The 23,699-nt window shown below is 42.1% G+C and overlaps 2 protein-coding genes across 2 annotated transcripts in view; one reads left to right on the top strand and one right to left on the bottom strand.

Moving 5' to 3' along the window:
- Positions 1-799: 799 nt before the first annotated feature.
- Positions 800-4,989, bottom strand: UBIAD1 (UbiA prenyltransferase domain containing 1). Its single transcript, XM_030185557.1, has 2 exons — positions 3,706-4,989; positions 800-3,512 (listed from the first exon to the last, which is right to left on the bottom strand). The coding sequence occupies exons 1-2, from the start codon at positions 4,256-4,258 to the stop codon at positions 3,007-3,009; spliced, it is 1,059 nt and encodes a 352-aa protein (XP_030041417.1). The 5' UTR covers positions 4,259-4,989; the 3' UTR covers positions 800-3,006.
- A 147-nt stretch (positions 4,990-5,136) lies between these two features.
- MTOR (mechanistic target of rapamycin kinase) overlaps positions 5,137-23,699 on the top strand; it is a 181,479-nt gene continuing 162,916 nt past the window's right edge. The window contains 6 exon segments of the mRNA XM_030185556.1: positions 5,137-5,546; positions 11,330-11,438; positions 16,444-16,676; positions 16,932-17,132; positions 18,099-18,233; positions 18,636-18,911. Coding sequence (XP_030041416.1) covers positions 5,427-5,546; positions 11,330-11,438; positions 16,444-16,676; positions 16,932-17,132; positions 18,099-18,233; positions 18,636-18,911 — 1,074 coding nt within the window. The 5' untranslated portion in view covers positions 5,137-5,426.

The following is a 23,699-nucleotide window of genomic DNA, read 5'->3' on the forward strand; positions in this document are numbered from 1 at the left end:
CGTTTTGTGACAATAGTTTAATCCAAATATACGAAGGCAGGCTGTTCCAAGTAGCAGGTGCCAAAAAATAAAATGCACTATGCCTAGTAGATTCAAATTCAGCATATCTTGGACCAGGAAGCACCAATCTGTTGTAATTTAACAAGCGCAGGAGCTGGGGAGGAGAGTAAGGAATGTTGATTGACCCTAAGAATTGAGTACCTGTACAAACAGCTCAAAAAGTAAAACTCAAAAAAGTTTAAACTGTACTCTAAATTTTATAGGTAACCAATGATATTGAAACAACAGTGTAGAAACATGATCGTATCTACCGGCTCCATATAATAGCCAAATGGTTGTATTCTGAAGGATTTGAAGTCTCTGTAGGCTCAATTGAGAAGAACCACAATAGACTATGTTAGAGTAGTATAATTTGTAAGTTAATATGGCATGAATACGAGAATGAAACTAACACATTAAAATATCTGGAAGCATACTTAAGATATAATGCCTTTGAGCGTACCCTGAATCTCTCAGGCGAAGAACAATTCTAAACAATTCTTTTGCATGTAAGATAAGAACAGAGTTGTAAATATTGAAAAAATTGGGAAGAAGGCAGAGAATATTTACTGTGTAAAGTCTCAACAGAGCTAATTGAATCTGTCTATATATGCGAGGGGATTCTATAAAGGTTGTTCAAATTTGGGCATGATCCTGAGATACCAATTACCCCTGAATTCTATAAAAATTGCACATGCAAATTTGGGCACATGCAATTACATAACAAGCCAATTAGTACCAATAATTGGCTTTTTACCAAGCAATTATTGGCTCTAATAAGAATTAATTAGAACTTAAATGCCTACATTTTACATACAGAAACAGGTCATAAGTGTTTTGGGGTAAATTGGGAACATGGTTTCTGAGTTACATGCATAATTATAGAATATGGGGGCTCTGGCACAGGCATTTGTTTTTCCCTTTTACCTTAGTATAGAAACCCAAATAGGAGCAAGATTTCATGCTACCAATCCCAGGGCAAGCAGTGGCTTAACCAGGTCTGTCTCAATAGCAGACTATGGACTTTTCCTCCAGGAACTTGTCCAAACCATTCTTAAACCCAGATACGTTAACCACTGGTCGTCATTTCTTACTTTGCTCATACTCCATCCAACATTATACCTCCCCTCCTCCAGTGCTCAAGAGCAGCCTTATGAGACATCACGTTTACGTTTTACTCTATCATCTTCAGTCACTTGTTGGGGATGACAACCTAAATCAACTGGCATTTATCTGCTACTCCCGTCCCCTAGTTTAAACACTGGTCAATATATGATTAGCGACTCTCATCTTAGATTCATTTTTTTTTTCTCACAGATAGATGTAAGCCATCACTACAAGAGTCTTTTTTTCTATGTAGGGTACAACTTCCAACATATCTAAAGCACAAGTACACCAGCTATTCCTTGCAATATGGATAAAGTAAGTGATTGCAAAGATCAGAGTGGTGCCTACCTATACCATCCACAGGAAAAGCAGTAGAAAGATGAGGAAAGCAACTCTTATTAACAAATTATTAAATTACTTGAAGAAATTTCAAAACAGCTTAAAAATGATATATATAAATTTCTGCATCAAATTTGGCAGAATAAACACTGAAAAAAAACAACAACTCTGCATTTTACTTATCTAAAATACATACTAAGTAGTTCTAGCTAAAGAAGGTAAACCAAAGATTCTAATTTCTGAAAAAAAAATGTTCTTAGGCATGTCAGAGAACCACTAGATGAATAAGACTAGACTGGGTCTGAACTGTAAACATTTTCCACTTGAAAATCCTCCCTTCCACTGGTGTTTCAAATTAAGCCCTTTTTAAACAAGAAAGTTAAAACTATTTCAAAAGGTCCACCCTGCAGTCATTTATACAACAGTATGCCCTGAAAAGCCTGAAATCATTATAAGTGCATGTCCCTGCAAATCTACCATGACAATTTACAGCTCTGTGCAGACCTTGAATGACCTCACTCTGAAATGGAGAACACATTCCTCAGAATGTTCAAACATTCTCAAATACTACTCCCACTTGTGGCCATTACCAGCCATCGTCTTGCTGCTATTCACTTATCATAGCCTGCAGCTGTAGCCATTTCACATTATAGCTTGCTTCTATATAGCACAGATAGACAGACTACTACGACAGCCCAAAGGGAAAGTTGTACTTAAGAAAATGGGAAATCTCTAACTTCCCACTGCCTGCAACTCAGCAATTCGGTCTGCCCTCCCTTGCAAACTCATTTCAAGGGGAGAGCAGACCAACATTTGATGATCAACATTCGCAATTCATAAGCTTGCAGCTGAAGCCCCTTTTCTGCTAGAGCATACAAAAGGGAAATACTAAGTATCTAAATTACCACATAATCCTGTTCTGTGTATTTGTATGTTTGCAAGCACCCCCCCCCCCCCCAATGTGATCATAACGGCTTTATATCCGGTGTAACATAGCACCTAGTTCTTTGTCAGATCTGTCAGGTAACAGAATTGCCAGAATGTTTCAGCTCTAGATTTAGCCTTACCTCCTAATGACAGAACAAACTGTGGCTGGGAGTGGAAATGGCTGCTCATATTCCCATTACAATTAATGCAAAAATAATTTTAAGATTTATTCTCCCCATGTACCCCTCCACTTTATAATAACTAAATGTAAATTGGTGCTTCATCTCCACTGAAATCTACTTCTAAGCCAAATTTCAGATCTTGGGAAATGGAATTCCTGCATACAGGTAGGACTGGTCCACCTGCCTCATGCCAAGAACTGAAAAAGAAACAGACATAGTGCATAGCAAAATTTTAATATTTAAACCCCAAACTATAAGCACTCCATAAATATGAGTACAAAACTTAGCTCAAGATGATCCTTTGGCTATTTTGCCTTTTGTCACTAGTAGCACACCATTCATCTGTTCATCCTCCCTAAAATCCTGATTAACACAAAAATGAATGAACATTAATCCTTACAGAGAGCCTGGCCTATTGTGCACTGGCAGCTTTTAGTTTGGGAAGCATGCCAGCTGGTGTCAGAAGAATGCCAAACACATAAAAGAGTCCCAGGAAAAGATTCAGTTTGGCAGTCTGTTTTGGAATTTTACTATAATGTTGCTTCCTGAATTCTCTCTCCAATGAGAAGGCCATGGGAATGGTGAGCAGAGGTAGTGCCATGCTAATTGTGTATCGTGTGGCCAGGACACAGAATATCAGGTATGGCAGGAAGAGCAGCGAGTTATACAAAACGTAGGAGAGTGTTGGCCCAATAAGAATCGCCAGAGTGATAATTCCTGCTTGCTTGTCAGACTCCATGTCCCGTGTGTTATTGCTGTGTAGAATTGCCTCAGTGCTAAGAGCAAGTGGAATTGCATAAAGCAATGGTAAGGTGGAGAGATATCCAACCTGGACAGCATGTGCAAACATCACAGCCAGAGGACCAAATGTAATGAGAATCACCAGATCCCCAAGGGCTACGTATTTAAATCCAATCCCTGTAACAAAACAAGGAAGAGGAAAAATAAGCATGACATCAAAAAGTGAAAATATATATAACACTGTCTCTAAATAAGAGTAGCTAATAAATGGCAAGTACTATACCAATGGGGTGCTCTCTTATACCATCTCAGCACTATTATGACATGCTACTGACTAGCTCTACTGACTGCAGAATCGTTGTTCTCTTACCTCCAGTATACAAGAAAGAACTGGAAAGCCCCCCAAAATAGATAAGAGCTAAATGCTCCAGCTTTAATGTTGAGAGACAATAAAGGCAAGCTGCACAGATACAGCCCAATGTGTATAAAAAGACTCCAAACCACACCACATCCTGAGGCTTCAGGATTTGGTCTACCAGTGTCCGGTCATCACTCTTTTTGTGATCAATCCCTTTGGAAAAGTCATAGTAAGTATTCACCAAGTTCCCAGCTCCATGCACAGACAGCACTGCCACAGCACAGACCAGAAGCAACAGGAAGTCCAAGGTACCATCAGATCGGTAAGCTAAGGCACTGCCCAAAGCTACAGGGGTCAAGGAGGTACTGAAGCTCCAGGGGCGAAGTGCAAATACATAAGCAGCACACTTTTGCCTCCAGCTGTTGGATGGCGGGTCTGCCTCAGTAATCTGCTGATCTAGCCCATTGATGAACTGACTGGCTTTCATTTCATTGTCTATCAGTCCTACTTCAGGGAAGTTCTCAGCAGTAGTGTTAACTTTGTTCATGTAATCTTCAGACTTCATGATTTTCTTGAGTCCTAGGTACCACCACAAAATGCATACGAGAAGCAACCTGCAATATCAGTAGTATCAAGTTTATTTCATCACCAGAAGAATTTTGAAAGACAGTGGCTTCCTAATTTCTCCATACAGCCTTGCACAGATCAATAATGGTACAGTTCTCAGCAGTTTCCTGTGCATTACCAAATTGTGTTTGCCTCCTTCGGAGTACGATAAGGTAGTGCTGAAGCCTGAAAGGTGTGTATAGTGGATTAGAAACTTTCATCACCTCCGCGACGGACACACTCCAGCTTTCACATCACAGCGTTCTTTTAACTCCCTGTTTACAATCTGGATAGATTTTAATGCAGAAAAGATTAGTGAGGAAAGAGCAGGTCATGAACTTCTATCCCTTATAGCATCAGTAACTAGGGCCAAACCCGTTCCAGAACAGTTGTCCGCTCTTTCTGACGTATCTCCCTGGCGCCCACCATCTTCCGTGTGCAACAACGAAAGGTGCCCGTGCGGAAATCGCTTGTCTGTGGCTGTAGTCCACGGAGATTATATATATTGAGAAATCCTTCTTGCTGTAGTCCGACTTGTTTTCACATGTCTCTGGCCAGCAGCTCCCAAGAGCTGATCCAGGCACAGCAGTGATGAAAAACATTGCCAGTGTATTTGTCACTCACCCCCCCTGTTCTTCCCTTGGGAGACAGGCCTAGCTCAATTACGACAGAGTCACACAATAGAGAAACATACTCCCTCCTCCAGAAAGAGTCTAGAGGACGCCTTTTAGCACTGCGCACCACTACCGGAAGTCCTGCCTCAGAACATCTACAAGCACATCCTGCGTATTCGTGAACAGAATTAACATCCGGACCAGAGCCACTGTTTTCCCGACCTTAGTTTGAGCAAAAAAACACTGATTTCTATAGGCTGTCTGATTGTCGGTAACCGAAATTTGCTCTCTTATCAGTCAATTTTCCGAGTCATCAAAGATGCTAAGAAAGGAGGGCTGGATGCCGTAATTCTCGTTTGTCATTGGTTGTGGTTGACGCTTGTCACGATATGCAGCTGTTCGTTGGTCGATGATGTGCCTTTCTCTGTGGCAGCAGGCCAGGCCTAGGTTTGGGTCTGGTCGCGTGCGGGCGGGCGGTTTTGTCTGCAATTTTTGGAGCTGGTGCGTGCGATCATGTCGAGCATAATGACGATGCTCCAACAATTCGCCAGCGGACTGAGGAGCCGCAACGAAGAGACGCGCGCCAAAGCAGCCAGGGACCTGCAGCACTATGTGACCACTGAACTCCGGGAGGTAGGGAACCTGGATGACCACTGGTGGATTAAGTTTAATTGCAAATTTGATGATATGCCTTTTGACGAGTATCATCAAGGTAGAGTACAATATAAGACACAACAACAACAAAACATGCACAAAAACAAATCACAAATAGCATCTACAGCTCCATAGGCACAAATAATATACACAGCATTGTACAGGGATTGGGGCAGTGTTGGAAAACATTTGTCACGCCCAAAGCCAGCCCAAAACCGCACAAAGTCAATCTGCATGTGAATGGCATCATTAATAAATGTTAACGAGTCAATTTGCATATGAATGGCATTAGTAAATATTAATGAATCAATTTGCATATAAATGATGTCATTAAACCCACCTCTGTGGGGCTTCTACTGGCCGCGGCTGTGGGAAAACCACCAGCCAACCCGCGGCGGGCGAAAAAACCGCCGGCGGGGCTTTAAAAAGCTGCCCAAAATCCCTCAATCCGCACACGGTGTGAAAAAGCCGCAGTGACTCGTGGAAAGAAGCACAATTGGGCGACAAACCCACAGCCCTGGCAACGCTGGATTGGGGAGGGTAGTATATGGGGTGGGGGAGTGATAGGGAAAGGGTGGTGCTACTGTACAGGGGGGTAGGATAGGGGGTGTTGATACTGGTAGGGATACTGGTACCGTACAGGAGGCGGGAGGCGGTGGTTATGTGGTAATATACAGGAGAGAGAGAGAGGAGGAGAAGCGAGTCACAAATTAGTAGAAAAAGTAAACAGGGCATGTCTCTATTTTCTGGTTTGGGACACATGAGAGTGCCAATCTTACATGCATTTAAGTACAATCATTCTCTTTCTTTCCCTTTCAAGTTTGCTGATTTGTGTCACAGTCCCATGTAGGAGAGATATTGAGCATGAAATTGAATTCCCCCTCTCCTTGTCTGACCAGGGGGCACATTTTCAAAGCACTTAGCCTTCCAAAGTTCCATAGGTTTCTATGGAAATTTGGAAGGCTAAGTGCTTTGAAAATATAAAGTGAATTATTTTTCTTAAAAGCTAGTGTATAAGGTATCATTACCTGCACTGTTTCATCTAGGATGAGCAAACATGTTCCTTTTTCAACTCACATGTAGATCTTGTTTGGACAGTATTATATTTATTTGTGCTACATATCTCTTCGACCGACTGTTTTCTGGTTTTGTTTGAGTTGGTGCTCACTACATCAATTCATCCACTCTATATTGCCTTTAGAGTTTTTTTTTCTGATGATTTTGGAACTTTACAGTTGGATGATATGATTTCTGTTTGGAATGCTTCACTTGCTGGAGCTCTTGATAACATTGCTCCAGAGCAACCAATAAAAATTCATTCGAGTAGACGTGGTATCGTAAAGGCTTATGCCCTTTTAAAGCACAAGCTAGAAAAGCAGAGCGTCTGTGGAGGAGGACAGTGGTCCTTCATGACACTCATATTTTGCATGAATCACAGTCTTGGATATCACCTGGCAGTGAAATCAGTAAAGCTATCCTACTATAGTTATATTATACATTTGGCCTCAGTTTATCCTAAGAAACTATTCTATACTCAATGGCTTGATTATGGGTAAACATTTAGAGGATATATCTCATGCTCCCTCAGCAGAAGATCTTGTTTGTTTGTTTGTTTATTTATTTTTAATAACAGAAATTTCTGTTCTGCACTCTTTGGTTGTACCAAGTTGTTCTTCAGCTTTATCTGTGATATCACCTGAGAGATCTCTTACAATTACTGAGGAGCTCTCGGTGGCCAGTACTGAGGATCCCTTAGTCCCTTCGTGGACTACTTTTAATTATGTTACAGTTGCCTTACAAGAAACGTGTGGCCTCTGCAAATATCACAGTTTGTGCTTTGGACCCTTTCTCTTCAGCTTGGATAAAAACTCTAGAGCTAGGTCTGTTTCGTTTTATTACATAGAAACAGAGAAATATGAAGGCAGATAAAGAACACCAAGGAGCTGAATTCTGAAAGAGAAAAACATCCAAAAAGTGTCATAAAGCACCATTTGGATGGATTTCTTCTGAAAACGTCCAAATCTGTATTTGCAAAACCTGTTTTGCAGATGTCTATCTATGCATGTCATCTGCAGTGCATTCACAAGGGGGCATGTCGGGGGGGGGGGGGGGGGGTTGAAGGCAGGATTAGGGCCTGCCTAACACTTGGGCATTTTACAGCCATAATGGAACAAAATGAAGACATCTAGGGTGAAAACTTCAACGTCTTGGTTTAGACCTGTTTTTCTAATGAATAAGACACAAAAGGGTGCCCTAAACGACTAGATGACCACTGGAAGGATTCAGGGATGACCCACCCCCTTATTCCCCCAGTGGTCACTGACCCTCCCCCCTCCCAAAAAATGTGAATAAAAATAGTACTTACCAGCCTCTATGACAGCCTCAGATGTTATAGTCCGGTCCATTAGAGCAGCTTGCAGGTAGGTCCCTGGAGTAGTGGTGGGTGCAGTGCACTGTAGGTAGGTGAACCCAGGTCCATATCTCCTCCTACCTGTTACACTTTTGGTGGAAAGTATGAGCCCTCCAAAACTCACCAGATACCACTGTACCCACATATAGGTGCCCTCTTCACCCATAAGGTCTATTGTAATGGTATACAGTTGGGGGTAGTGGGTTTGGGAGGGCTGCAAAAAAAGCTGACTCCTACATTTCAATGACTTGATTTTATGCATTTTTAACTTGTGTGTGTGTTTTTGTTTTTTGTCGAAAATGGCCTAAAAAGATAAACACACAAAGCACAAAACCTTCTTCAAAATGGTATTTTCAAAAAAAAAAAAAAAAAGGACGTTTTTCTTTTTTCGAAAATGAATATATTTCCTATTCAGGTTTGGTACATTTAGCGCAAAATGTCCAAAATTCAACTTAGACGCGCTATCGAAAATGCCTCTCCATGTGGCCTATGCAGTCTGCTCATACATGCTATTTACTATCCCTTCTTCTCTCTTAGAGATCATATGTACTTGTCCCAAGCTTTCTTGAATTCAGATACAATTTTTGTCTCCACCACCTTCACTAGGAAGCCGTTCCATAAATTCACCACCCTTTCCTTGAAGAAGTATTTCCTTAGGTTACTTCTGAGTCTTATCACCTTTCACCAGGAGAGTGAAGTGTATGGGATTGCGGACTATAAGTGTTCATGGTAGAAGATCCTCTGAAGAAGCATTTGGTGAAACAGGCGTCTGTAGGGGTTCTTCTCTTGAGAAAAGTGCCACACCATTTTACCCTCTATGAATGTATGAAATATATATTTGGAAAAGAAAAACAAATGGATATGCACATATTTATTTAAAGTTAAGCATGAATTCAAAATTTGTTTTTTTTTTTACCTATGATTGAATTGTCACAAAAAAGATATTTATTTTGATCAGCACACGTTAAATATCTTGCGACGTCTGAAGTATTTTCCCCTGATTAACTATTAATTGAATAGTAATCTATAAGTCCACTGTTACTTTGCGTAAAGCTAACCATGGTACATCCACTTCTAAAGAAAAAAAATTCTGGACTGGATGTTTCAAATTGCGTTAACTATGGTCCTGTCTCCAACCTGGTGTACTTATCAAAATTACTGAAATTGTTTGTATTCTGGCAGCTCTCTGGTATCACATCCATTCTGTTTGGACTTCTAAACCGGTCATAGTATGGAAACGGTGTTTACTGCTGTTTTGATTGATTTCCATAAAACATTTGGCTAAGGAAAGACTGCCTTGGCGATGTCTCTTGGACCTACAGCCACCTTTGATTTGATGATCACCGATTTTTAGTAGTCCAATTGAGATCTATCAGTTTATCTAATGTAGTTCTTAAATGGTTCTCTTCATATCTCATGAATTGCTCATTTCACGTTTCTCTTCAGCATTCACTTTCCTCAACATATAGCTTGATGTGGGGATCCCCAGCGGTCAATGCGCTTCCCACTTCTTTTTAACATATTCCTTGGTCCTCAAGCTACCATTATCCAAATGTTAGGCATTATTGGCAACATTCTTCTCCATTATACCGACCTACTTGCCTCTGACATTTCTGTTTTACAAGTCTGTCTTTTGATCAGGTTTCTTCATGTTTGTAAATTTTTTGGTAGTGAACCCCTCATAATCTATGGCTATCTAGATTACTGACAGGCCCCGAGACCAACCCTTGTTCCTTCCCTGCTAGTTTCTCCGATTTAGTTAGTTGACCTAGAAGCATATTTTCAAAGCACTTAGCCTTCCAAAGTTCCATAGGTTTCTATGTAACTTTGTAAGTCTAAGTGCTTTGAAAATGAGCACATTAGTGGGTTAGGAGTTTCATATAGGGTATATGCAGATGATATACAGTTTTTCTTCCTTATTATAGGGTCCATAAGAGATGCTCTGGATTTCCTAACATTGTGTCTCTTATCCATTGTAAGTTGGATGATGGCCAATAGACTGAAATTGAATATGTCAAAACTTGAATTCTATTCTTATCAGATTATTCTGATACAATCTTTCTGAGTGTAAGATGGCAGACACAATTATTCCCATAGCGCACAAAATCAAATATCTTGAAATTATTTTAGATTCAGTACTTTAATTCAAAACTCATCTCAGTACCTTGGTGAAAAAGATGTTAGCATCCTCAAAACAGAAAATTCAAAGAGCTGTTATCAGAGGATGACTTTAAAATTCCTTTATTTGACTACTGTAATTCACAGTTATTGAGTCTGCCTGCATCTGTTGAAATTGCTACAATTAGCACAGAATTCAATGGCTAGATTATTGACCAGTATGTCTTGATTTGATCATATTACTCCAGTTTTACAGAAGTTACACTGGTTGCCAGTAAAATGGTGTATACAATTTAAGATTTGACACTTGTTTATAAATCCTTGAATAACGATGTTCCCATTGCATTGGTGACTTTAAGAATTTATTGTCCTCATTGTGAACAGCAAATAAGCTTTTACTGGATACTCCCTCTTTTAGACATGTCCGTTTTATATGATTACAGAACCAAGATATTTTATGTTGAAGGGGCTTATTTGTGGAATGTACTCCTGAGAGATTGTGTAGTCTGAAGAACTATGTACAGCTTCAAAAACTTTAAAAGTCGTCATTGTTCAAACAAGCATTTTAACTGAAGATGTGAACTGGATTAAGAATCATTGAGAGTAGGCATTTCTTGCTGAACGTTTTATTATATGATATTGTTTTGTTGTAAAATGTATTTTCTCTTTTTTATGTGAGTTTTTAATTTTGTATGTTGATTGTAAACAGCCTAGTATTTAGCATAATATATATAAACTGTGGAAATAAAATAAATAATGATTATCAGCTGTGATTTGAGTTTCACATTTCCTTAGTTGTAAAATACTGCTTTTTTTGCCTTGTGTCAGTTTTGATCGTTACAATCACTTCTCACAGAACAGGATCAAAGGACAGTGATCCATGCTTTTGTTACATTATGGTTGGATTACTGTAATGCCTTGTTAGTGGGATTGCTCCAGTACTTAGAGAAATGTCTGATAATTGGAGTTCCCTTGTTATATCTTTGTTACGGAATGTGTTCCTGTTCAGTTTACCTAAATTTTGTAAACTGCTTTGATGTGTCTGGCTAAAGGCTGTATAGCAAGTACAAATAAAGCATAAACCATGAATGTTCTGAAAGCTCATGCCCTGCTAAGCTCTGTACCTTTTTCTAGAGTTTATCACCTCTGTGCTGGAACATGATGTGTTGTTTTATAAGAGGATTTACTGCTTGCCTTTTCCATGATTTCTTTGGTGCTTTGTCTCTTCTTTCAGGTGAGCCAGGAAGAAGCCACCCAGTTCTATGATGAGTTGAATCACCATATCTTTGAGCTAGTTTCCAGCTCTGACGTGAGTGAGAGGAAAGGTGGCATTCTTGCTATTGGTATGTATCTGTATAGCAGTCTCAGATACTGGAGATTTCGCTGTGCTTTCCCATTGCTGCATCATGCTAGATGGAAAGATATGCATTTTCTGGAAGCAACCAAATACAAGTTCAGGGGTGGAAAAATCCCAGACTCCTACATGCTAGGCAACCAAACTTTCTTTGCTAATATCTGTACCACATGAGCTCTACTGAGCAGTATTGAATAGAATGTATTTATTATATCACTCAAACAAGACCCAAAGTGATTTACACCACCAACAAAAATGTTTCATAAAGTTATATAGGAGGGAGAAAATCCGCCAAAAAAGCGGAGAACTCAAACACCCCACGATAAAAAACAGAGTCACAGAAAAAGTGGGAGAGCGACCAAGGAAGCCAGAGACTGGAGGATGTGGGAACAATGAATAATTTTATTAAGAAATTTGGAGACTCGACACATCGCGGACAGCGCTAGCTGTGTACCTGACGGTCACTTGATTTCTAACAAAGTCTTTTTAAAGACTATAACGTTACGTTTGAACAACTATCATTGATATTCTTTGACAATATCTTGTCACAAAGACTCCTGATGCAGGCCTGACGGCCGAAACACAACGTTGTGTCGAGTCTCCAAATTTCTTAATAAAATTATTCATTGTTCCCACATCCTCCAGTCTCTGGCTTCCTTGGTCGCTCTCCCACTTTTTCTGTGACTCATAAAGTTATATAGTCAAGATATATTGGGGGTAATTTTATAAGGGGCTTCCATTACGTAGCTTCCTGCTATTCTAGAAACTGTGGGACAGTTGTGTCCATCAACCAGCAGGTGGAGATAGAGAACTAAAATCTGAGCCGAGCCATCTCTTTTGGCATCCAATCCAGCTGCTTAGTATTTTCTAGCTCTAACAGGTGGATGGACACACTTTTCAGCCTCTGGTTCCGAGTGGTTTGCTCCGCTTTGCGGGTGGCTTGAATCTGCAGAGTCGTATCTGGAGGTCTTCAGATCTCTGTCTCTACCTGCAAATTTACTTCTTCCGTCTCTTCACCTGTCCTCTGTTTCCTGTGGAGCTGTCCTTTCCAGCACAACAACCTTTATTAAAAAATATATGAGAGAGAGAATAAGGAAAGAGGTTTACTAGAGAGTTTGGGACAGAGTATCAGTCCTGATTTTGTCTCATCTGGGGTAAAACTTATTGTATGTTAGTGTAATTGTTAATTGATTTTTGTTATTGTAAACCGCTAGAACACATTTTTTAAATATGTAGCAGTGTATTAAATCAAATCATATCAAGAGGACTTGCCCATTGAGACAAGAGTAGAAATGAACCTGCACTCTCAGAGCCCTCTTGTTGATTTGGGGAAGGGAAGGGGATTCCTCACCTCAGAGCTCAAGGAAGCTCCAGGGATTGACAGAGTAACAGCCACAATCACAGTACCTAACTGCTTTACTCCTATGGGGCTGATATTGCATGTCTGTCTACAGGACTACACTGAACCACCTATGTTGTCTGTGCTTTCTTCTTTTTTTCCATTGTTGGCAAGGTCCCTGGCCATCTTGGATACCAAAGAGGCACCAAAGGGGCACTCTTCTTTGGGCACATCCAGAGCTGGTGCTTGAGTATTGAGCGCCCTAGGCAAACCCCCAGTCTTATCCCCGCCCCCCCCCCCCCCCCCCAAAAAAAAAAATTTAATTTTCAGCTCCCTAATCTGGTCCCCTCTAAGACATCTTATTTTTAAATATTAAACTTTGTTGTTGTGTGGGCAGTTTCCAAAAGTCATTTACCAAGGTAAATGGACTATTTGAAAATTACCCACCCTTCCTGCAGGTAAAAAATATGCATTGATGGTTCTTTTAAGTTTTGTGTGGCTCTCAGCATCTATTGGTTTGCTTTAACTGCAGTTGGTCTTTTGCCTTCAGTAAGCGCTGCCCTAGGCCATCATCTAGCCTTTGCTAATGGTCAGGCCGACTCTGGGCACATTCCTTCAGGCAGTAAAGCTCTTAAATACTTCCCAGCGTGCCCTGATGATGCCACAACAGGGGTGGAGGGGACCACAAGAGAGCAAGCTCCTTCACTGAATTCAATGGCTCATGCTTTGTGCTACCCCCAATTTGTCTTAGTAAGTCTCATCAAAGGTGCTCTTCTTTCCTGTGAGGAATTTTTTTTTTATAATCTTCAAATGTTTCAACAATGCTTGGAGAAAACATTCTGATTGCAGCTTGGTTTTTGGTATAAATGTTCTGCACCAACAAACAAGGGGGTTTTGGCTTCCTGTCTCAGGATTTGGAACTTTGCACATTTCATGGGGGGCAACTTTGCAAGTGGCCTACCTTCCAGAGGATCGCAATCAATTAGTGGACAATCTAAGCCACAGCTAGACCCTCATGAATGGTCCCTTATACATATTCCATTCTGCAGAAAGTTTTCAGTGAATGGAAATCGCCAACTGATGATCCATTAACATCACAGCACAACCAGAAGTGTAAGTTTTTCATCAGTCTGTGATGCCTTTCTAATTTTCTGGGAACCAGGTCTTTTCTACATATTTCCCTGATTGCTCTCATTTCAAGAGTTGTTCAGAAAATCTTGCTAGACTAGGCCCACATTATTCTCAAAGCTCCTTTTTGGCCTTCTGAAGACTGGATTCCATGACATACGAGTCTATTGTAGCACCATCCAATCCGTGTCTGCATCCAACTATATTGCTGATACAACAGTGGCCACGTGCTTCATTCTGACCTGAAATCCCTGTTCCTGATGGTATAGATATTGAAAGATAAATGATGTCAAATTTTCCTGTTTCCTGGGACATATTAGATGTCTTGTTTGCATCCAGAAAACAGTCCACAAAGAAGCCATATCATTTGAAATGGACGTATTTCACCACTTGGTTTGTCACAGATTCTCTAGATCCACTGGACTACCTGATTTCTAAAATCCCAGACTACCTCTTGCACCTTTCTAAAAAGGGACTACAGACTTCTTCCATCTGTCTACATTTATCAGCCATAGCTGCTTATCACCAGATTCAGTGCAGAGAAGTAGCGGTGCATCTCCTAGACTCGTGCTTTATGTAAGGGCTATGTCACACCAGACTACTCATCCAGGTACCACCATTGGACCGTAACGTCCTCATTTGCCTTGTTGAAGCCAGGGAAGACATTTCTCAAATACCTTGCATGTAAGGCCATCTTAAAAGCCAGTACACCCATTAGATGACTTTAGGGTATTGTTCATATTCCTCCGTATACCCAATTCTGTCCAAACAGGGAAGTATTGAGAACCTGCCTGTGCTTTTACCTAAAGTGGTACTTTATTTCCCTCTCTGTCAAGCAATACTGTATTCTTTCCAAAACTTTACTCCTATCTGGCAAAGAAATCCTCAGATTTGTTGAACTGCTAATACTTTTTGATATACTATCTCAAAGCTACTCAACCAAACAGAAAGTATACATGGCTCATCTCCTTCAATCTAAACAAGAGTTCCAGTAACAACTACATGTACAAGTTTGTAATGGGCATCAAATTATAATGACTTGTGTTGCAGCAAAGCAGGAATCCCGTCTCTGAGTTGTATCAGCGTCCATTGTCTCCAGGTGAATCTGTGATCCATAGCCAATCTCTGATTGGTACCCATCACGAAATATGCAAAGCCAACACTTGGTCATCTCTTCATGTAACATAGTAGATGACGGCAGAAAAAGACCTGCACGGTCCATCCAGTCTGCCGAAGAAGTGTGCCACTTTTTTGTGTATACCTTACCTTGATTTGTACCTGTCTTTTTCAGGGCACAGACCGTACAAGTCTGCCCAGCACTATCCCCGCCTCCCACCATCGGCTCTGGCACAGACCGTATAAGTCTGCCCAGCACTATCCCCGCCTCCCAACCACCAGCCCCACCTCCCACTGTGCCACTTTTTTGTGTATACCTTACCTTGATTTTTACCTGTCTTTTTCAGGGCATGTGTTCATGTGTTCACCATGCATTACTGTTTGGTTACTGTAGGGCCCGGAGGGATGATAGAGTAACACCGTTATTGCATCATCTGCACTGGCTCCCGGTCGAAGCAAGAATAAAGTTTAAGGCTCTTGTTCTGACACACAAAGCCTTTTACACATTAAATCCTAGCTACTTGTCAAATTTAACAATTCCCTACACCGCTATGCGAACTCTCAGATCCCTAACAGATAACAGGTTAGTTATTCCCCCTCTTACTAAGGCTAGGTGGGAATCTACACGGAGATCGGCTTTTTTCTATTTGTCACCCTCCCTTTGGAATAGCCTTCCAAAGGAGATCAGATTAGAGAAATCTTATCTCCATTATCGAAAACTTTTGAAAACCTTTCTCTTTATAAGCTACGTAGAACAGAACTTAGCATAATGAGATAAGGTCAAAATAAAAAGAAAAATGGGGTAGCTTAACTGTATATTAGAATTTTAATTTGTATTGATTTATTATGTAGTTTATCTTGGTTGCTGTGCTTTCCTGTCATGAATGGAATTCCTATGTTTGTTTATTTGTATACATTAATTTTTTTATATATATGTAAACCGTTCTGTTTTGCAGTTGCAATAAGACACGGTATATAAATCAACATAAATAAATAAAAAATAAATTATCAAATTTGGACAGTGTTTTTGGGAAGACCAGCTTACAAGCCTTCTTACTTAATTATTCATTATTGTTAATGCCTCCACCCAGTTTTTTTTAATTCCCTTTTTGGATATTTTAGGTAATCCTCACTTTTGTAATTGCCCAGTTGTGTGCCTCTCCCTGCTTGTCCACAGAGAAGCGATATTGCTTACCTGTAATGCATCCTTCTGTCCACAGAGAGTCCACATTACAGGCAAGCTGTACCAGAGAGAAGGGGAGAACGGGAGCCACTATAGGATTATAGTGTGCCAAGGAAATAGGTTTAGATAGAGCAAGACTAGTGAGTGTAGAGGCACTATTGTGAACAGAGATGGTAGAAGTGATGATGTGCTATAATGAGGTTTAACTTTCAATCTGTTTTTCCACAGTGTGCTTGATCGGTGTGGAAGGAGGCAATGCAACCCGCATTGGCAGGTTTGCCAACTACTTAAGGAACCTGTTACCTTCCAGTGACACTGTTGTCATGGAAATGGCATCCAAGGCTATGGGGCGCCTGGCCATGGCTGGCGATACTTTCACTGCTGAATATGTGGAGTTTGAGGTGAAACGTGCATTGGAATGGTTGGGCCCAGACAGAAATGAAGGTCGACGGCATGCTGCTGTAAGTGACCAGCATACTCTGTTTCTTGCACATATACAACACTAATGCTCATTTTCGATTAAATTATGGAAATGAAAATGTTTTAGATAATACTAGGAGTATGTTGTCAGAGAAAGGAATGAGCATGTAGTTGTTGGCCACTGGGCAGGATTGTGTGTGGCTTGGAACTGGAGTAGTTTGATAGATGATTAGGAGGAGGACACAACTCCTGGATGTGTGTACTTATTGTAAGTTTCTGTGTCTTTCCCCTGACAGGTACTGGTGCTGCGAGAGCTGGCAGTCAGCGCTCCCACCTTCTTCTTCCAGCAGGTGCAGCCCTTCTTTGATAACATATTCTATGCCGTGTGGGATTCCAAGCAGGCAATCCGTGAAGGTGCTGTGGCAGCCCTTAGAGCATGTTTGATCCTCACCACTCAGCGGGAGCCAAAGGAAATGCAGAAGCCTCAGTGGTACAGAGTAAGAATCGCTTCGCTCATAGTCACTCATTCACTGCCCAATTCCATTGCAAGCTCAGTGTGATCTGCTGTGTGTTCCAATGAGCTAGATATTAAGGGGCCCAGTGTTTCATTGCTGGATACATACTGCCTAAAAAGTCCTGGTATAGTGGTATTTTCATATTAAAAGCTAGCAGTATCATGGTTACTTTGAAGGGTGTATGAAACTGAGGCTTAGTACATTCCTGCTTTATAAACTGAAGTCTTATAGTAACCGATGACAGATAAAGACCAAAATGGCCCTTCTGGTCTGCTCAGTTGGGATTTATCCACTTTGGATAGTTTGTGTGTAAATTTTCACATGCAACCCAACATTAACGCCTTCCAGCGCACGTCATTTACCTGAGTTTTCAGCCCCGTTTCCTACAACTAGCCTCTGAATCTAACCCCAAATCTGCCACAGTGATGGCCTCCATTACTAGGCTGTTTTAAACCTTGCATCATCCACCTGGCTTCTTACACAGTCAATAGTTAAGCCGACACCTAGGCCCAGCTCTCCTACTCCCACTGTATACAAAATTCTTTCTGTTCTCTTCACCTTGCTCTTTTTTGCTAGTGTCTTTACTCATGTAAGCCATTTTTATTTTTGATAGCACGTTTAGAATAAATCAGAGAAAATATTTCATCACACAGTTTTGTAATTCAGCTCTGGAATTCATTGCTAGAGAGTGTGGTAAAAGCTGTTAGCATAGTAGGATTTTTAAAAAGTTTGGATAAGTTCCTAAAAGCAAAGTCCATAAGCCATAAAGTGGATTTGAGAAAATCCATTGCTTATTCCTATGATAAGCAGCAAGAAATTTATTTTACTCTTTTTGGGATCCTGCCGGGTACTTGTGACCTGAATTGGCTATTATTGGAAACAGGATATAGGGCTCGATGGACCTTTGGTGTGTTCTAGTACGGCAACTCTTATGTATTTTACCTGCAGCAAACATATGAAGAGGCTGAGAGGGGTTTTGATGAGACCTTTTCCAGGGAGAAGGGCATGAACCGTGATGACCGCATCCATGGTGCCTTGCTCATCATCAATGAGCTAGTGAGGATCAGCAGTATGGAAGGAGAGGTAATATTCTGTTCCCTGAATCTCCCATACCCCCACTGAAGTGTTGCAAGTCATCTGCTCCTTCTCTTCATGCTGCTACATCTTCTGAGCTACTACACTGGCATAGTGTGTCCTCCTTCTGTGCCATTATGACATTGTGCTGTCTCCCCATACCACTGTTGTAACATCATGCTTTCCTTGTTTATGGAGTTGCTGTAACATTCTGTGTCCCACTCTTGTGCTTCCACTGTGACATGATGGTCAATTCTGTCCCTCCCTTGCACTATGATGTCTACCTTCACCTTTGCACACCATTACAGTTATAAAAGTTTCTAGTTAGCTGCTTTTGGCTGTGATGTGGGATCCTTTTGTGTGATATGGAAGTGGTGGTCTTTCATAGCTGTTTTTGGATTTTGTATGTAGCGCCTCAGAGAGGAGATGGATGAGATCACCCAACAGCAGCTGGTACATGACAAACACTGCAAGGATCTGATGGGTTTTGGAACAAAACCTCGACACATTACCCCTTTCACCAGTTTTCAATCGGTGCAGCCTCAGCCCTCCAATGCTTTGCTGGGTCTTCTGGGTTACAGTAATCAGCAAGGGATTCTATCTTATGGTGCCTCACCAGTCCCAGCCAAGTCCACTCTGGTGGAGAGTCGCAGCTGCAGAGAACTGATGGAAGAGAAGTTCGATCAGGTAATTTTTCATTTGCTTTTTTTTTTTTTATCTTGACCCCGCTCATAACTAAGAAATTTTACAGATTTTATCACTTTTTGATTCATAGTTTGTGTTGGTGTTAATGTCAAGAGTCACTATGTATGTTACTGATATTACAGGGAATAATCTAATGAAGTCATTTTCATGCATATGTGGCATTCCTTTCATCTCTCCAGACTGGGTTTATGCTCTTCTGTCAGTAGAAGGAGAATGAAAACTACTGGTTTGATGACATCACCCTGTATAGGGTCCTGTGCAGTTGACAGCTAGCTAATACATCTCATTCTCTAGCAGGTGGTAGCACTGTAGGACAATTTTAAATGGACTCCAGGCCAAAACCATCCACGAAGAGGGAAGGACTCATCCTGAATGTATTTACTTGAAAGAAAAATAAAAAAGCAAATGGATTAAGCTGGGGTCAAGTCATAGAGCCTGGGGTGCAAAACTTGATGGTATTGGGTCCCTTACTTACTCCTCCCCTCCTTCCTGTCAGTGATTGGAAAATATGGGCTGCAGTAATCTTCTGTCCTTCTCCCTAATTGGGAATGGACCAAAGGTAGAATGGCTTGGGCTGTTTTTTCTTTTTTTTTTTGTATAAACGTTAAAAATAAACAGCTTGTAGGCAGTCAGAAAACACCAGAGCCTGTAGGGCATTGCACAACTGAATAGACGGAGAGAGCTGGCCAGCCATGTGTTTGGTAGGTCGACGTCTGGAGAATACAGGATGGCATGGTGGCACAGACAGTGCATTGGCCTCAAGCAGCTGCTTCTCTAGTCTCAGTACGAGTGGCCAGTGGCACGCATGTTAGGAGGAGCAGCAGGTAGATGAGTGCAGTCTTGAGGGTGTTCAGTGCCAGTGGATGTATGCCCAACAATATGCCATCTACAAAAGGATCTCCCAACTCTGAAGATGCAGTGATGTTTGGCAGGAGCAACTGCTATTCCGTTATGTAGCTTCCCTGTATTCCAGAACCTGTGGGATAGTTGTCTCCATCAACCAGCAGGTGGAGATAGATAACTGAAAACATGGCATCCTGTCCAGCTCCTTAGTATTTTCTATCTCCAGCAGGTGGATGGACACACTTTTCGGTCTCTGGTTCTGAGTAATGTGCTCCTGGTCCAGTTGGTCAACTGGTCCTCATTTAAGCTTTTTCAGGTGGCTTGAGTCTACTGAGTCATATCTGGAGGTCTTCAGATCCCTGTCTCTGGTGCCCCATGAATTTACTTCTTCCTTGCCTTCACCTCTCCCTGTTTCCTGTGGAGCTGTCCTTTCCAGCACAACCACCTTAAAAAAAAAAAAAAAGGAGAAGAAAAGACGCTTACTGGAGAGCATGGGACAGAGTATCAGTCCTGATTCTTTTTTCATCTGGGGTAAGACTTGTGGAGACTGTGAGCTTGGGGGAACAGCTGACAGTGGTAACTCCGACAAAAGTTTGATTCAGAACCGCTTGGACGGGTGCAGTTCTACTTGGTGCAGGGGAGGGATCCTGTCGCAATGCTTGGGACAGTGTTGTGCTGTGCTTGTGCCAGTCAGGGTGAATGGCGACTTCTATGGAAGCAGTTATGCGTTTTTTCCACTGTGGTACCCACCGGCTGGTGTCTGGGCGTTGCAGTGCATTCAATTCAGAAATCCCACGGGACATTGGGGAAACAGTCGGCGGCAGCTTGACTTTAGATTTGTTGCAGCATCCAAATGTGCCGGGGACTTCAGGCTCTCCGGTAGGGCCAGTTCGCAGTTTGATGTAGGAGAGAGCAGGATTGGGCTCTATTTTCTTGGGGCTGACTGGCAGTGAGGAACAGTCTCTGTTTGATCACATGCACAGCTACCATTTTAGAACCTCAGGGTCTGACAGAGTATTCAGCTGCATTGGGATCTTTGTTTTCTCTGGAGTTTATATTGCTCTTACACCAGGCCTATTTACTGAAGCAGGGACAGTCAGAGTTGCTGCAAGGTGCTTCAGGTTCTTACCTCACTACTCCTCCAGTTCATAAGAGATCTCATTTAGCCTTATCTGTCCACTCCTAGAGGTATATCTCTGGTTCTTCTTCCTTATCTAATGCAGCCTTTGTCTATTCAGAGGAGCCAACATTTAAGGAGCAGATAGAGGAGGGGAATGACCTGAAAATACTGAGGTTGTTTCATAAAGAGGAGCTTGGTATTCTTATTTCGGAGGCATTGGCGGTGATTTCCTTTGAGGATCCTTCTGCGTTAACATCAGGAGTTCCATCTTTGTCGATCATGAGTGGACTTGGTGGTCCTTCTAAGGCCTTTCTGATGCATCCAGACATTGAAGACCTGATTACAGTAGATTGGGTCTCGCCGGATGTGGGGCTGAGAGTGGGAAGAGCCATGGCTTGCCTTTACCCATTGGGTCCGGAGGAGAAATTGCAGCTTCCCAGGGTGGACTCCCTTGTTACGGTGGTGACTAAGAAGACCACCATTGGAAGGTGGTATTGCCCTAAATGACTTACAGGATAGGAAGCTAGAAGGCTTGCTGAAACAAGACTTTCAAGTGGCCTCTTTGGGCCTTCAAGCAACAAGTATGCAGCTTAATCATGGCTAGAGCATGCTTGAAGTAGCATCTGCAGTCTGCAACAGAAGACTTTCGTATCCAGAAAGAGCCTTAATTACTCTGGGAAAAAAGACATATTTAGTCCCTTCAAGTTTAATCGTCCATTTGCACGGATATGCTAATAAAAATGTAGCATCAAGGTCTCTAGTCTCTTCTCATAGGCATCTAAATGACAGATGATGTTTAATGTAAACAAGTACAAAGTGACACATGTGGGAAAGAGGAACCCGAATTATAGTTATGTAATGCAAGGTTCCACATTAGAAGTCACCAACCGGGAAAGGGATCTAGGTATCGTCGTCGATGATATCTTGAAACCCTCTGCTCAGTGTGTGGCTGCAGCTAAGAAAGCAAATAGAATGTTAGGTATTATTAGGAAAGGAATGGAAAACAAAAATGAGGACGTTATAATGCCTTTGTATTGCTCCATGGTGCGACCGCATCTCGAATATTGTGTTTAATCCTGGTCACCGCATCTCAAAAAAGATATAGTGGAATTAGAATAGGTACAGAGAAGGGCGACAAAAATGCTACATAAGTACTTAAGTATTGCCATACTGGGAAAGACCAAAGATTCATCAAGCCCAGCATCCTGTTTCCAACAGTGGCCAATCCAGGTCACAAACACCTGGCAAGATCCCAAAACAGTACAAAACATTTTATACTGCTTATCCTAGAAATAGTGGATTTTCCCCAAGTCCATTTAATAATGATCTATGGACTTTTCCTTTAGGAAGCTGTCCAAACCTTTTTTTAAACTCCGCTAAGCTAACCACCTTTACCACATTCTCTGGCAACAAATTCCAGAGTTTAATGACACGTTGAGTGAAGAAAAATTTTCTCCAGTTTTAAATTTACTACTACTTTGTAGCTCCATTGCATGCCTCCTAGTATTTTTGGAAAGCGTAAACAGACACTTCACATCTACCTGTTCCACTCCACTCGTTATTTTATAGACCTCTATCATATCTCCCCTCAGCTGCCTTTTCTCCAAGCTGAAGAGCCCTAGCCGCTTGTTATGATTCTGCCGGTTTGGCTGAGGGGGGGGGGGGGGACGTCTCTTCTGATTGGCTGCCAGGGGTTGTGCTGACATCAGGGGATAGTACTTTAGCCTGCAGCTGAAGAGTTTCTCTGCTTTTGCGTTACTTACTTGGTGGTAACAGGAAAGCCTGATAGTTTTCTCTCAGAACGTGCTCTAGGTTCTGACAGGGATCTGTGTTGTATTAGAGTATTCTTTTCCTTCCCTCTGGGTTAGCTGCTGCTGTGTGTGTGTGCGTAGCTCTGTAATCAGGGTCAGCTGCTCGTTTGTTTAGTGGGGGCTGGGCATTGCTCAGCCTCCCCTCTGGGCTGAGTGAGAGCATTCTCCTTTGTTTGTTTGTTTTAAGGATTTCTCTTCCCAGTGTCCGGGCCTGCTGGCTCAGTGAGTTTAACCCTTTGTGTACTGTGTGTATTGTATTCCTGCCTCTGCCAGTGTGTTTGTTGGATGGGCCCGCTCCCTCTCGGGAGGGGAAGCGTTCTCTCTGATTGTTTTTTGATTTATGGCACTCTCTCTCTGCTGGCTCTACAAGCTTAACCCTTTGTGTTCTGTGTGCCTCTGTCTACAGTGAGTTTGAGGCAAAGGCTTTCTGCCTTCCTTTTGTGTCTGGTTCCTCTGGCTTCTGCCTGGGGCTCCTACCCTGGTGGTGGTGGGGGGGGGGGGGGGGTTGCTGTGTTAGTTCCCCTGTCCTGCACTAGTCCCCTGGGTGGGCGTGTCCCGCTCTGGTCCTTTGTTTCCCCCTCTGTCCTACTGCTGGTGTTCAGCACGTGTCTGGCATCTTGGGCCCCTCTGGGATCTTTCACCCCTCCCTGTGTGTGATTGGGTTCCAGTTCAGCCGTGAGGCTCGCACGAGTGGCTCTGTGTGCGTGGGTTCCGGTTCGGCCGCTAGGCCCGCCTGTATGCCTATTTTCCTTCTTCCTGAGGGACTGTGGGGAGGGGTAGCTTAAGGGGTATTGTGTAGCTGGGGTGTGCGGTGATGGGTCGGTCTCCCCTTGGCCTGGGTCGGCGCCCTGCTGGCCTCGGCCAGGGCCCAAGGGCTCACGACCAACCCAACGGATTACACCGCTTCAGCCTTTCCTCATAGGGAAGTCATCCCATCCCCTTTATAATTTTTGTCGCCCTTCTCTGTACCTTTTCTAATTCCACTATATCTTTTTT

This window comes from Microcaecilia unicolor, chromosome 13, assembly GCF_901765095.1.
Source record: "Microcaecilia unicolor chromosome 13, aMicUni1.1, whole genome shotgun sequence".
Classification (NCBI taxonomy): Eukaryota; Metazoa; Chordata; class Amphibia; order Gymnophiona; family Siphonopidae; genus Microcaecilia; species Microcaecilia unicolor.